Source organism: Opisthorchis viverrini, assembly GCF_000715545.1.
Source record: "Opisthorchis viverrini unplaced genomic scaffold opera_v5_103, whole genome shotgun sequence".
NCBI lineage: Eukaryota > Metazoa > Platyhelminthes > Trematoda > Opisthorchiida > Opisthorchiidae > Opisthorchis > Opisthorchis viverrini.
Genome location: NW_008751758.1, coordinates 764,508 through 778,488, shown reverse-complemented (window position 1 = coordinate 778,488; position 13,981 = coordinate 764,508). Strand labels below are relative to the sequence as shown.

The following is a 13,981-nucleotide window of genomic DNA, read 5'->3' as shown; positions in this document are numbered from 1 at the left end:
GGGTCGTCTGTACATGTGGCGTTGCTCTAACACCTGACGGAGTGTGAAGATGTGGTCAACACAGCCTCTACCCGGTCGAAATCCCGCTTGATTCTCACGAGTCGAGACTTCGCGTGCCGCCATAGACGAACGAAGAATCAATGACGCCAGAAGCCTTGTCACAACAGGCGTCAAGCTAACGCCTCTGTGTCCACGGAGACCACGTCTCGCGTTCATACAACAACGTAGCCTGGTACACGCGACCCTTAGGATCTAGTGATATGCCTTTTTGACGCCACAAGCGACGCAAATTAGCAAAGGTGATTCGAGTTTTTGGGATTCTGGCACTGACTTCATCAGACACTTCCGTCAGAGCTAATACAACTACTTTGGTATGTAAAGTTTTCCACAATCTCCAGTGATTCTCCTTGAATTGTAAAGGATATGTTCGCAGATGGTACGTTCTGAAGCAGGGCTTTGCCCTTTGAAGGTGCAAGGCTCATGCCAAAAGATGGTATGATGGTGATCAGTTCATTCAGCAGGGCTTGTGCTTCCCTTTGGCCTTCAAAGATTATGGCCATATCATCTGCGTACTCCAGATAGACAAGGCTCTCACCAGCAACAATTTGAACACCGGGTTTTGAAAACCGTTGAGTGTTCGCCTCATTATTTCATCGATACGCAAATTAGCAAACGTGATTCGAGCCTTTGAGATTCTTGCACTGACTTCATCAGACACACTTCCGTCAGAGCTAATACAACTACCAAGGTATGTAAAGTTTTTCACAATCTCCAGTGGTTCTCCTTGAACTGTAAGGGACATGTTCACAGATGGCACGTTCTGAAGCAGGACTTTGCACTTTGAAGGTGCAAGGCGCGTGCCAAATGATGATATGATGGCGGTCAGTTTATTCAACAGGGTTTGTGCTCACCATACACCATCACCCGCCCAGAAGTATGTGGCTATAGGGGTCGGATTATGTTTACAAACTTCTGGGGCATACCCTGTTGAGCAAGTGTAGTTAACAGAACTGATCGATCAACAGAATCGAACGCACCCTTGAAGTCAAGGAATACCAGGATTGTGGGTCGTCTGTACATGTGGCGTTGCTCTAACACCTGACGGAGTGTGAAGATGTGGTCAACACAGCCTCTACCCGGTCGAAATCCCGCTTGATTCTCACGAGTCAAGACTTCGCATGCCGCCATTAGACGACGAAGAATTAATGATGCCGGAAGCCTTGTCACAACAGGTGTCAAACTAACACCTCTGTGGTTGCTACATTCACTGCGAGTACTTTTGAAAATGGGCACCTCTATCGATTCGTCCCAGTTGTTTGGGACGGTCTCCTTCTCCCAGATACACCCAAATAGGCTGAACAGACACTGGCTGAGGAATCTACCGCCATCCTTGAAAAGAGCAGGTGGAAGGTTATCAGGACCAGCAGCACGATGACGCTTGAGTAGAGAAATGCATTCGGGCACTTCTGAGACTGAAGGCGGCTCCATATTTACCGTCCACCTTTCTGTTGAAGGGCAGGTTTCTGGATTGGAGGTGGCAGATGGCCATCTGAATTACTGCTCCAAGTACTGTGCCCAGCGGTCCAAACGTCTTGATTTGCTGCAAATCAGGGATCCATTTTGGTCCCTGATTGTTTCACTGACAAGAGGTTTCCGAGGCCGAGTCGAACGAATCCAGTGGAACAGCTTGCGCACGTTTCCAGTATTCTTCGCATCTTCCATTTCTTCGACCTTTCGGGTCCACCAAGCTTCTCGATTTGCACGGATACTCACTTTCACCTGGCGTCGGGTGGAGTTGTGATGGCGGCCAGAAGGAATCTGTCGCTGGGCCCCCAGGGCGTCACAGAAGCTGTCCTCAGCAGATTCAGAGCTGCAGTCATTTGGGGCGTGAGCAGATACAATAAACAGGGCTCGATGGACCTCACTTCCTTTAGATTCTCTCTCATATATGTTGCCAAACGAGCTTTACAGAGGTGACTGTCAGCGAGTATTCACTCAAGAAGAGACGCATCCGCTCGGTCGCTCACTACAATACCCAACCCAACATATCCAGCTGCAGCGGCCTCTGCATCACCCGAGGTGCGCAGCCGGAACCTGGACGAAAGCAATGGGGCAATCAGTTCGATCACAGCACTTGATTTCTGCATCCTTGTTTCTGACAGACAACATACATCAAGGCAATGAATCCACCTGTTGACCTGTTTCTTCAGTCTGCAAACAGTAAAGGCGGCTTGGTAGGAGGAGTTTGAAAACAGAATTCGAAGTGTTTAGGGTTGTGACTGAACGTTGACGTGCAGAAGCTGCAGCTAAGTGTGATGCAGGGCAAGCAAAACGGTCAGTCCTAGTTCTGGGACCTGCGGAGAAAGTATTCAAATTTGGGGGGGGGGGAGAAGGGTGGAAGACGGAAAACGTGAAAGTGAAGAAGGGAAGCATCAGCGGTAGCCTGTTTATCGCTCATCCGCCCTGCTGTATGCAGCAAGTAAGGTGACCGGGCCGATGCCACCACGCGACGGCCGATGTGGCATGAGAGTTTTGTTAGATGTAGATGTCATGGTTGCACGAGGGCTGGGATACTGCCAGGGCGCCCACACCTAGACAGGAGGACGATTATGGTCCTCAACCAGTTCTTTTGACTCAGAAAGCCTAGCCGCGAGGCAGCGGTTCTGGGCTGGACGTGCAAGTACATTACCATTTTACGGAACACATTTTCCAACCTCCAACCCGGAGGGCCAGGAGACTGTGTTCGTCAGACCCCTATCCATGGACCAACCTGGTATGAGAGACTGTGAGTGTCACGGGGGCATCCCCTCCCAGTATAGCTCAATGGGTCGCTCAGGTACACAAGCCACCGCACCACGATAAGGTCCAGTCTCTTCGTATCGACTTTGTTCAAAGATGAAGGTACTCGTCTGACGTATTCGCTGCAGTTTGACCAAAAGAAATCACCCCAATCAACTGGCGTGAGCCCACAGAAGTGCCATTTTGCTAGGACTGCGTTGTAACCAGACTTACGTCTTACGAAGACTCGTGAACATGGGATGTGCGAACAGCGGTCAAGAAGGAGCTCTACGGACCACATCTTTACAATCCGCTAAGTGTCAGAGCTAAGACATGCTTTTAGGCACCCTATAGTCTTGGTGTTCCTTCCCTTCGAGTGACATGGCAGCTAAGCAGGTTGCCCAAGCCTAGACAAGCGAAGTCGAGAGGCGGAGGTCGGGTTCGAACCACGGACCTTCCGGTCAGTAAATTCACACTATAACCACTGAGCCATCTCGCCCCCTGACTTCAAGAGTGCATTCGATTCTGTCGGCTGGTTTGTTTATGAGCACGCTTTCGCGACACGGTGTGCCCAGAATTCCATGGATATCATGTGCTGCTTGTATCCACCTAGTTGCAGGCGCTTGAGAATGTGTAGCAAGCTCCAGAAACTTTCCTACAGGCATGGTGTCCGACAAGAATGTATACTTTCTCCGTTTTGTTTTGTCATTGGTGCGATAAGGGAGCAAACACTGGAAGGTCTCAAACACGTGAATGTTCAGATCTCTGAGCGAGAACCTTGTGGACCTGGTGTATGCAGACGACTTCGTTTTCATTTTCGAAGAAAGCAGGAAGCTCAAGCATTACCCGAAAAACCAATCAAGGTCACCCAGCCTTCCGGCATGTGGTTTGCTCCCACAAAGTGCAAAGTCATGCTTCAGAAGGTATAATCTTTGGACATGCTCTTGAGAATTAAGTGGTAATGATCGTCCAGCTGTAGTACCCTTCCGGTGCCTAGCTGCCATACCACCCGAATACTGCCAGGTTGCCCAAGCCTGGGCAGGCGGGGTCGAGATGCAGAGGTCGGATTCGAACTACGGACCTTCCGGTCAGTAAATTCGCGCTCTAACCACTGAGCCATCTAGCCCCCACCATTTAAAGAATTCAAAGAGTGACACTGGGTTGTGGAACACAATACGTATATTGGAAGGTGCGTTAGCTCTGGCAGTAGTGTTACAGTATGCACGAATCTCGAAGGCCGGAATTTTTTCACTTGTGGCGTCAAAAAGGCATCTCTATGGGTCTCAAGGACGCGTGTCAGGCTGCAGTGATGATTCTATCAATGCAACCCTTAACAGGTGGACCACTAGCTGCCACGGAGCGAGATGGCCCAAGTGGTAAATCGCGAATTTACTGACCGGAAGGTCCGAGGTTCGAATCCCACCTCCGCCTCTCGACTTCCCCTGTCTAGGCTTGGGCAACCTGGCAGCATCCCAGCCCTCGTGCTTCCTTCGGATGACATGGCAGCTAGGCACCGGAAGAGTGCTGCAGCTGAACGCTACTAGATGCCACTCATCTAGAGCCAACAGTTAACGTAGAACCCTGAATGGTTAACGTGGAGTATTACGGCCTCGGAGATTTATGACTGCAAAAGTTGTCTCCAACGTCACTGAGCTTCTGGTTCGGGTTACTTCCTACCCGCATTGTTCAAAGATGAGGGTGAAATCCTCAGTCAGCGCTCATCTGACTTGCTTGCCTGCATTCGGAAAAAGGTGACTATCCCAGACAACTGGGGAGAGTGGGTAGTATTGCCCATTTTCAACAAGCGTGGCTCGTGCTGCGTGTGGTAACCACAAGGAGATCAGCTCGACCTTGGTCGTAACAGGATTGGCGTCACTGATGCTTCGTCGGCTTATGATGGCTCGTGAAACACTGACTCGAGAGCAGCAAGCGAACAACGCCATACGTATAAGTGGCCCGAAATTCTAGTGTTCCTGGATTTCCAGGGCCCATTTGACTCGGTTGACCGGTCTGTCCTGCTTGACACGCTTCCCCACCAAGGAGTGCTCCGGAAGTTCTTGAACATAATGAGCCCTTTGTATTCCCAAACTTCCAGACGTGTGAGAGTACACGGCGTGCTCTCCAAAAGCTCCCGCACACAAAGTAGTATCCGTCAGGGATGCCCACTCCTCATTTCTGCTTAACTTCGTGATCAGCGGGATAATGGAACAAACGCTGGAGGGTCTCCAAAACTCCGGTGTTCAACTAGCCTCCGACGAAAACCTTGTCGATCTGGAATATGCAGACGACATCGTTCTCGTCTTCGAAGAGGAAGACAAGGCGCTGGTGTCTTTGGAAGAACTGACCAGAGTTCTCATGTCCTTTGGTATGCACTTGGCACCGACAAAGTTTAAGGTGGGAATGCAATCACTGAACACGGTACTTACAATTCAGGGAGAGGCACTGGAAGTTGTGGAGCGTTCTACGTATCTTGGAAGTTGTATTAGTTCTGATTGTAGTGTGACATGAGGATCTGCAAACCTCGGGTCGCGTTTGCTAATTTGAGACACCTATGGCGTCAGAGTGGTGTGTCCCTGAATCTCAAGGGACGTGTGTATCAAGCTACAGTGCGGGCTGTTTTGTTGTTTGGCCTATTCGAGTGACGGAACAGACGTCTTCAGGTGTTCGACAATCGTCTCAAAACCATATCTCGTGTGGGCTGGTGTCGGCGTATCTGTATGAGGCAATTAGAAAGCGAGTTTTCGGTTGTGCACCGGGAATTTCCTTGGAAGAATGTGCACCAGAAGCTGCGTTGGTTAGGCTACGTATTGCGTATAGCGAATCATCAGTTGCCGAAGAGTATGCTATTTTCCGTGCCCAATTGAGAGTGCCGGAAGCAGAGAGGTTGCCAACCTTTAACCTGGCAGTGGGGCATTAAGGTGATTACGAAAAGTCTGGGCATGTCAGTACTACTCACATTTCAGGATGGGGACCGCGTGAACTCCACTGCGTCTGGTTGGAAACGCTGCAAAATACGGCTGTTAATCAATGTCAGTGACGTTCTTGTTGTCAGTTTCTATCCAGTTTGTCTGAATCATTGTCTGGAGATGTAGGCACCTCGGAGTGACTGTATTAAGCTAAGTCCCTTCTCCGTCCACTTTTGTGCTCTTCTTTACGATACGGCTTTCACATAAATCATGGTTGTGCTGCAGCGTGGCCGCAGTGTTAGACACTAATGCTGTGCTGTCCGTGATTATAATGACCATTCTGGGTTTCAGTGAGCTGTTGTGATCCTTGATAGTTTCACTAACAAGGGCCTTGCGAGGACGAATGGATCATATCGAGTGGAACAATCTGTGGACATTTCTGGCATATTCCATCCCATCTTTTCGGCTTTTTGGGTCCACTAGGTCTCCTGGTCGGCACGGACACTTGGTTTTACTTGGCGCTGGATGATGCTTCGAGTTGGGTTTTGGTTACAACTAGAAATCATCCGTCATCTACCCTTCAGCAATGCTATACACAAGCCGAAAATAGCCTGACCCGTTTAGTTCATCTTTTTCGACTCTTGTCTTGTGACGGAGTCATTAACAGAGGCGTAAGATTAATAACACCAGAAACATCGTCATCGATCGCGACACACCACTAGTGAATGACGGTGCTTGGCTACCAAAATTATGAGGAATGGAAAGCTAGTCCAAAACTTTACTTCCTTAACAGAACTGATCAAGAACAAGATACGTACATCTTAGAACAGTAAAAGAATAGAAAATTTTTACTTCCAATGAGGCGCTTGATGAGAATTCATCTGTGCCGCGTAGTTTCCAAACATGAATGAGCATCTAAACGTCTGAGTCGTCATTCGGTTTGCGCATTTAATGCTGCTTGAATCAGAAATCCTCCCTGAAGTTCATGCTGAGTATCTTTTGGTGGTAGCACAACTAAAGGACTTTCAAATAAATCATGGTTGTCTAGCTCGAGATGCCTCGGTGCTTAACGAGCGAGTTTACTGATCGGAGGGTTCGTATTATGGCTGTCCAGAAGCCAAGCACCAATAGGTGAATACCGATGTGCTGGTGATGATGGTAATCAACCACTGATTTGAGTGAGAAGCTTTAGGTACCTTGATTTTTGCCGTTTCACTTCGAAATACCTATTGTCCTAACTGGAGGAGTCTCGTGCTCATGCTATTAGTTACCAGCTGAGGTTTTGCCGGTGGTAGCTGCCACCTTGATATCCGGCAGAGTAGGCTGGTGATGATGTAGTGGTTAACAGCTCTATGGAGTCTCCAGTGAAAAGAACTAATTACTAATGTAAGTCAGGTACGATGTCATAAGGAAATTCCAAGTAAATCTTGACTCCTGATTCGCAATAAGAAATTTCGTATTTCTGTATTCCGTCGAGCTACCACACCAAGAAGAGGATTCTACTTTCCTGGTATTTCAGATCTCCGCTGACCGCATTATTAATCCACAGATGTGAATAAATGAGTCCAATGTTTGTAGCTAAAATTTTGGTTCATGTTCAGAGTTAATAGCAGCCAATGATAGCCAACCGGCAGTTACAACAACAGTCACTCAGCAAAAGTCACAAAGTCACGTTGGACCCAAAAAGCGGGCGGTTATTGTATTTATTAAAGCATTTGTATAGTAATGTGACCGGTATTCATAGGGAGAAAGGAGATGAGGATGAAAAATAACAGTTCACAAGTGTTACAATGTTTTCCGTGAGCGCGTCAAATGGCGAAGACGCAGTGTTTGTTTTTACTACAACTTCTGGCAGAACTTCACGTAAACCTGCACAATGGCTTTGTTACGTCAAAGTGCGTGCAAGTTGTACGTCGACGCGGCTCGCGCTCTTTTTTTCATTACCGATCACTTCTAAGCAGCTAGACACCCTGAAGAACCTTTCAGCGCATTTCCCGCCAAAACAGAGTAGTGCACCTGGAATTCCATTGAATGGGTTAGCTGCAGCAGTTGAGTTGTGTGACTGGTACACCTCATTTTGGCCAACTGTTGGTGCGCTCTGGAACCCCACCGATCAACGTTGGGTCGGGTGTTCCATCCTCAAATGCCACTAAACCATAGGGTATCACAACAAATTACACATTTGTCTCATAGAATCGGTTGCACGTAACTCCAGCTGTTGCATTAGTTAACAACAGTCGAGTGCAACTCGACTGTATTGAAAATCCAAACTAAAATACTTAGGCGCCGACAACTCAGGCTTGTTCCTTTTGATGTGAAATCCCGGCTTCGCAGTCTGTCAGAAAGCATGACTACTGGATGAAACCCAACCTTTCTACTTACGTTCGGCTGCAGGAGAATTGTCAAATTTCCAGCATTCCGGTTTTCGTGTTTAAAGCAACTTGTCACCGCTATACCGCTAATGCGATCGTGCAATCTGACAGGCAGCAGTCAGGCGGCTCAGAGAAAGACGGAACAGCGAATCACCTAGCAGCAGCTTACTTCCAGTACCGCGGAACAGGTCGGATTACACCACTGTAAATCACATAACTTAGGGAAAACTGGTCACATCCCTTGCTTGTGGACTACTGTCAGTAGTATCTTTCAAGCGACTTCAAATGAGGGGAGAATACTGCGGGTTATAAAAAGGCAGCATTTCTTCTGAAAATTAACATAACCTGAAGGATAACCCACCTGTCACAAAACTAGGCTTCGGAGTGGAAGCCGTTCCTTCAGAAAGTATCACTCCAATCAAGTCCCACAGGTGATCCCTATTTGGGTTAGCTGCCGTAACGCATTCTATGTAAAATCCGATTCACATTCATCTCTACCCTGACCTTATTGTCACATTTTTCACTTCATACTCGTCATCGATAACCTATTTTTGCTTCAGGCTGGTTCTTTCGTTGCAGAGTTTTTTGTTTTGCAAGAAAATTTGGATGGTAGTCGAAATCAATGAAATTCGTCAGCCAGAACTACCCATCTCACTTTTAGGTTGCCTATGGGCCATTGTAGGTGCTACGATTTTCGTTCTTACTTCTAGATACTCCATGATGCTGCAAAAAAAGTTTGAAAAATTGCCCGGATTGAGTAACGTTTCGGGCAAATACACGAAGAAGACTACGGCTGATGTATTCTCACGTAAGTCATTCTGATGTTGACAATCTATTGCATTAGGTCCCAGTGTTCTGGACAGTCGGAGCACCACCACACACTTTCAGGGATTGTCTTCTCAAGAATCATCAACCGCTTCCACCCCGGTTTTCAAGTTTGAAGTAAGCCTCAAACTAAAATCTAGATCGTGTTTCTTTTAGCCCGAGGAACGCCATCGGTACCGGTTTGGATCCACTGCAGTTCCCAGCTCGTGTTCGGTGCCTCAATTGAAAGATACTGTGAACAGACAAGTCGATCGCCGTAGAAGCCACATTCAAGTATTATCAACTAGACAGTCATCCACAGACGTGTCTTCACCCTCGTGGCCCTCTTCTCTATCTTCGGTGTCTAATGATCGTCAATTTCCTTCTTCGAATCTTCCCACCAGAACCTCGGATAATTTACGACGCGTCAAAAAGGCGTCGGAAATTATCAAGTCTTCTTCGTCGGGAAGCGTTGCAAGTCTGACACACAAACCAACTGGGATAATTTTGGGTACTTCTTCCACAGTCCATGGCTCGGAAACTACAGGCTCCTTGAGTAATACGCATGTGACCGTTTCCCGGCCACATGCTCCCTCCACACCGTATCCTGTGCGACAGTTTTGCATGAGTTCGGCGAATCGCGATGGAGTTGGACCTAGTTCAGTATCATCCTCCTCCTTACAGCATAGTATCGAGAAGCCGGCTGAAAACACGGATTCAAGTGACACCTCGATTAATGCTGTGGAGCCCATTAGATGTACGCGACCATCTGTGCTTGTTCGACCTATGAATATGCCAGTCCAAGTAAATGCCTCGACAGGCGTTGCTTGTCCACCAGATGCTACACCCAGTTACTCTGGAATTTCACTTGATCGAAATGCACGTGTGCCGTGGAAGAGGCATGTTTATGCTGACTCTGAAACCCGTCGAAGAGTCTGTTCTCCATCTTCATCGCAGGTTGTCACCTCCCAGCTACATGGCCCACGTTCCACACACGACGAGCTTAATTCCGTCGTTGGTGATCGAATTCAGTCGTCAGGTTTAGTTTCATCCCGGTCTGTTTCTGGTGTTCCATGGCTTTTTAGCACCACTTCTGCTCTGGGTGCTTACCAAGGCCAAGACTTCCGAATTAACAGTGACATCAATAGTGATAGTGATCACACTTCTGTGTCTTCCAACTGGTCCCACACGACTAATAGGTCGAGTGGATCCGCATGTCCTCACTGCAGGTTCAGCGCGGCTCCCCAGTCGTTTTGCTCGCACTTCTGTGAGCTACAGCCTCCTCACCCTCCTTGGGGCTCACGTGAGTCGCCTGTCTACCAATCGTTGATCGTTTTCGTAGTATTTGTTAGAACCTTTTTCGATGATCGGTCTCAAAACTCATTGAGTGTTCTCCAGTGGAATAATGTTGCCTATGTATTATGTGGTACAATTAAGGCTCCTGACGCCTTTTGTTTCGGCAAGCAACGTTTTCTAAGCTGGGGAGGGATGAACCATTATTGTCACTAGGCCATAGAATGATTTGCATAAAAACTTTGTCATTCATTTCTTCAGAACGTTGCTTTTGCACGCGTTTCACATATGTGGTGTGATTTGAAGCCCTACACTGGGAGCAAAGTAATTCGTTGTTCCTCTTTTGTAAGGTTATTTCATAGTGAAAAATACGAATATCCGCACTGTTCAGTATTTTGTCTCATTAGAACAAACATTCCTCTGTTGACTGGTTAAAGCTGAAGTTGCTTCGCAGGTTGAAATGTTCTACATATTGTACAGGGATTCCTTGTGAAGCCACTCTAGTTTTCCCAGTTTGAGCATTGTTGATTTGGACCGGAGTTAATTGAGCTGATAGGGTTGTTCCAACTGAGCTCACACGAACGCCTTTCCACCCCGGAAATACATTCATCACTTAAAGGAGTAGCAATGTACGTTTATTATAGCGCATATAACAATAATAATTTTATAGTCACTGGATACGCATCAAAATCAAAGGGCGTTTTCAACTTACCCCCATTCTTCTAATCAGATGACCAACTACATGGATTTCAGGGGACAATCCATCTTGTGACACTCGGGCTCCTCATCAGTATGAAACAAGTGGTTAGTACCACCTACCTATATTACCGAGCTCGAGATAGCTCAGTGGCGCGAACTTACTGATCAGGAGGTCTGAGTTCCGATCCCAACCTCAGAGCCTCGACTGCTCCTGTATAGGCCTGGGAAGTTCACAGTATTTTAACCCTCGTTCTTCCTTCGGGTTGCGTAGCGGCTAAGCATCAATAGGGTACCACAGCTGAACGATTACTGCACTATTTATTTAGTTGCCTGTATTATCCTACCTCACATTTTCGATTGGGCCAATATTGGAGCTGTAGGTTGGTCAGTACATAGTCAACTGTTCCGAATCAGACCATGGTTTCGTCCTGTAGATCGGATGGCGCTGTTGTGGAAGATTAGCAGGTATCCCCACTTGAGAGCTTGAGACAACTCAATGGTTAAGGGGCGAACCTACTGATCGAATCCAACCTCGACATCTCGACTTCCCCTACCTGGGCTTGGGCAACCTCACATTACCTCAGTCCTCGTGCTTCCTTCGGGTAGCATAGCATGGTGACACAGATGGATGGTTGTTTTTCATATTATCATTTGAAGTCCGCCTTGGGAAACCATACGCAGCATATATGATGTCAGATGAATGTGGATGAAATAGTATTAGGGTGAATGTCTGAACTCAAGGTTTTCACTTTGGCGCTCGCCGAAGGCATTAGCTTGCATTTCGGAAGCATCAGTTTAATCATGATTTGCTGCGCTCTAAGGTCATTTGCGCTGCGGTGCTCTTAAAAGTTATGCTCATGTTGAATACATGTCCGAAGTTTTCCGCTCAACGTGGGTACTACCAGCAACAAGCACAGCTGCCTGGTACGAATCACGCAAAATCATAAGTGAGAGTCACAAAAAGTGGGGCACTTGGTGGCTGTGAGCTTTCTGTGCATCTGGTTAACAATGCTGGAAGCTCGTTTTCAGATCATTCCTTGAGGTCGTATTGCATTGTGATTGCAGGCAACTGTAAGTTTACAAGCAGTCTTGTATCTTCATGTATTTATCTGAGTCAAAGGTGATTTCGTCCCGATAGTAACATTTAAGGAGATGTATCTTCTTTCGCTAGCGTAAACCTGTTTTGACGCTTTGCAGTTGATCCAACCGGTCCTTACAGTGCCACTTGGAGGTAGAAATGTGAACCATCATTATGTCTTATTTAAACTGTTTACCATCTTAATCTATTTTTGATATCAACAGCTGGTGGGCATCCTGACGGGGTCGCAATGCCGGGACCACAATATACTCAATGCGCTTTGCAGCAATACTTGTCGGACCTCATCGCGGGTGAATCTCTCTTGGGCGAGTCCACAAAGTGCAGTGACCGGGACGACAATTCGTTAGATAACAATTCCACGGGAGTCAGTGTGCCTTTTTTTGAATCCATGTCAAACACCTCAGATAGCCAAGGCCTAGAACTGCTTCGTTGCCTGGAAAACCGGATCCAGAACGCTCTCCGAAACCTCCATAACTCAGGTTTGTTCCGTGATCTTGGGATGTTCTTCAGAAATATACCTAAAGGGTAGTGCACCAATTTTTATGTAGGTTATAGTCGTTTGATTGATTCACAGAGCGCTATTTCTCACTTGTGCTGTTGGGTCGGAAGAACTTGGCTCGCTCTAGCTGATCCGAGACCACTCGCCGTTGATAGTTGTGTTTCGGTGCCTCATTCTGGCTTTTTGCCGGTTATTCACTGACATGGAATTTGGCAAATTGAAGCTGGATAAATTGTCGCTGTATGTCCACACTCTACAACAAGTGTTATTCGCCTCCAGTGTGCATCGCGCCTACGCCATACATTGTGTAAACCCTCGGTCATATTTTTGGACCACGCCAAAATCGCCATCGTTCTGCCCATCAGGTGAGCCGCTCTAGTACGATGTTACTGGAGGGGCGTTTACATCAATGCGCACTCAAGTAATTGAGCCAGAGCGACCGGGTTTGGCAAAATGCTGCGTGATGTTTTCCGAAGGTTCGCGCATATGTAATTCGCTAGCCCAAACAGTTTTTTATGCATGGCCAATCGGTCACCTGCATTTTCCCGGCTAACTACACATCTCGACTGTTTGCGAGCTTTCTTAATGTACCTTGACCCCAGGGGAATTTTCTTCATCCAGCCTAGGAAGCTCGATTCGTTTCATTTGTCATCCTGGACTACTGTGTAATGTCCTTCCATGGTCATAAACAACGTTCGCCTTACCGTAATCTGCTTCGCCGGGGAAATTTTAGCTATACACGCCTCAATACATCGGACCACAAGTTGTTTGGCGAATGATACTTTTTATCGTTCCATAGCCGTGAATGTCAGCGCTCAGAGTGATATACAGTACCTGTTATATGCGTTTATCTAGGTGGCGCATAATATTCTTCACAATTTATCACGCTATTGTGTCTGGTGATTTGCACCGCATCAGCAAGCGGTGGTCTCTGCTTCAAGACCTCCGCATCTTTTTGTCCCCATGTACGGTGAACCTCGCAAATAACGGAATCCTCTTATATAAGTTAGGAGTTCGCATGAACGTTGATCAGTTCGGAGAGCTGGGCGGTCCGTTCACCAATATTTCATTACCAGTTGAGGTTTAACGGCATATCAGTATAACCCGTTTCATAGTTGCAGTTCGTAGTCTGTTTTGTTGATGAAGTCAAGTCTAAAGGAGTCATCTGTTATCACGAGCTTACGATGCGATAGTTGTGATGATATCAACCATTCCGACCGACAGCTGACTGTAAATACACACAAGGGAATGAATGACCATTCGGAAGAATGGAAAACTACTTGCATTCTTCTGGTTTCCATCACAATATGAGTGGGAGATTGAAGTGCAATAATTCTTGCTGCCAAAATCCTTTGCCGTCTGTGTACAGCGTTCCAAAGTATTTACTTAGTTTTAGTGTCGAAGGCCTCAGCTAGTAAATATGGTGTTTTACGGACCTCGGACGTGCTGTTACTGTCATCTGGATTGAATCTCCACACATTTTCTTCTTTGCTCCTTCGATTATGCCACTGTTTGTTTCATCCCTTTGAAC

General features: G+C 47.1%; 1 protein-coding gene across 1 annotated transcript in view; it reads left to right on the top strand.

Annotated features, from left to right (window-relative positions):
- Positions 1-8,773: 8,773 nt before the first annotated feature.
- T265_05434 (hypothetical protein) overlaps positions 8,774-13,981 on the top strand; it is a gene marked incomplete at both ends in the record, with an annotated part of 30,134 nt that continues 24,926 nt past the window's right edge. The window contains 4 exons of the mRNA XM_009170441.1: positions 8,774-8,864; positions 8,901-8,998; positions 9,038-10,163; positions 12,155-12,430. Of these exons, the coding sequence (XP_009168705.1) occupies positions 8,774-8,864; positions 8,901-8,998; positions 9,038-10,163; positions 12,155-12,430 (1,591 nt within the window). The remainder of the gene's footprint in view (positions 8,865-8,900; positions 8,999-9,037; positions 10,164-12,154; positions 12,431-13,981) is intronic.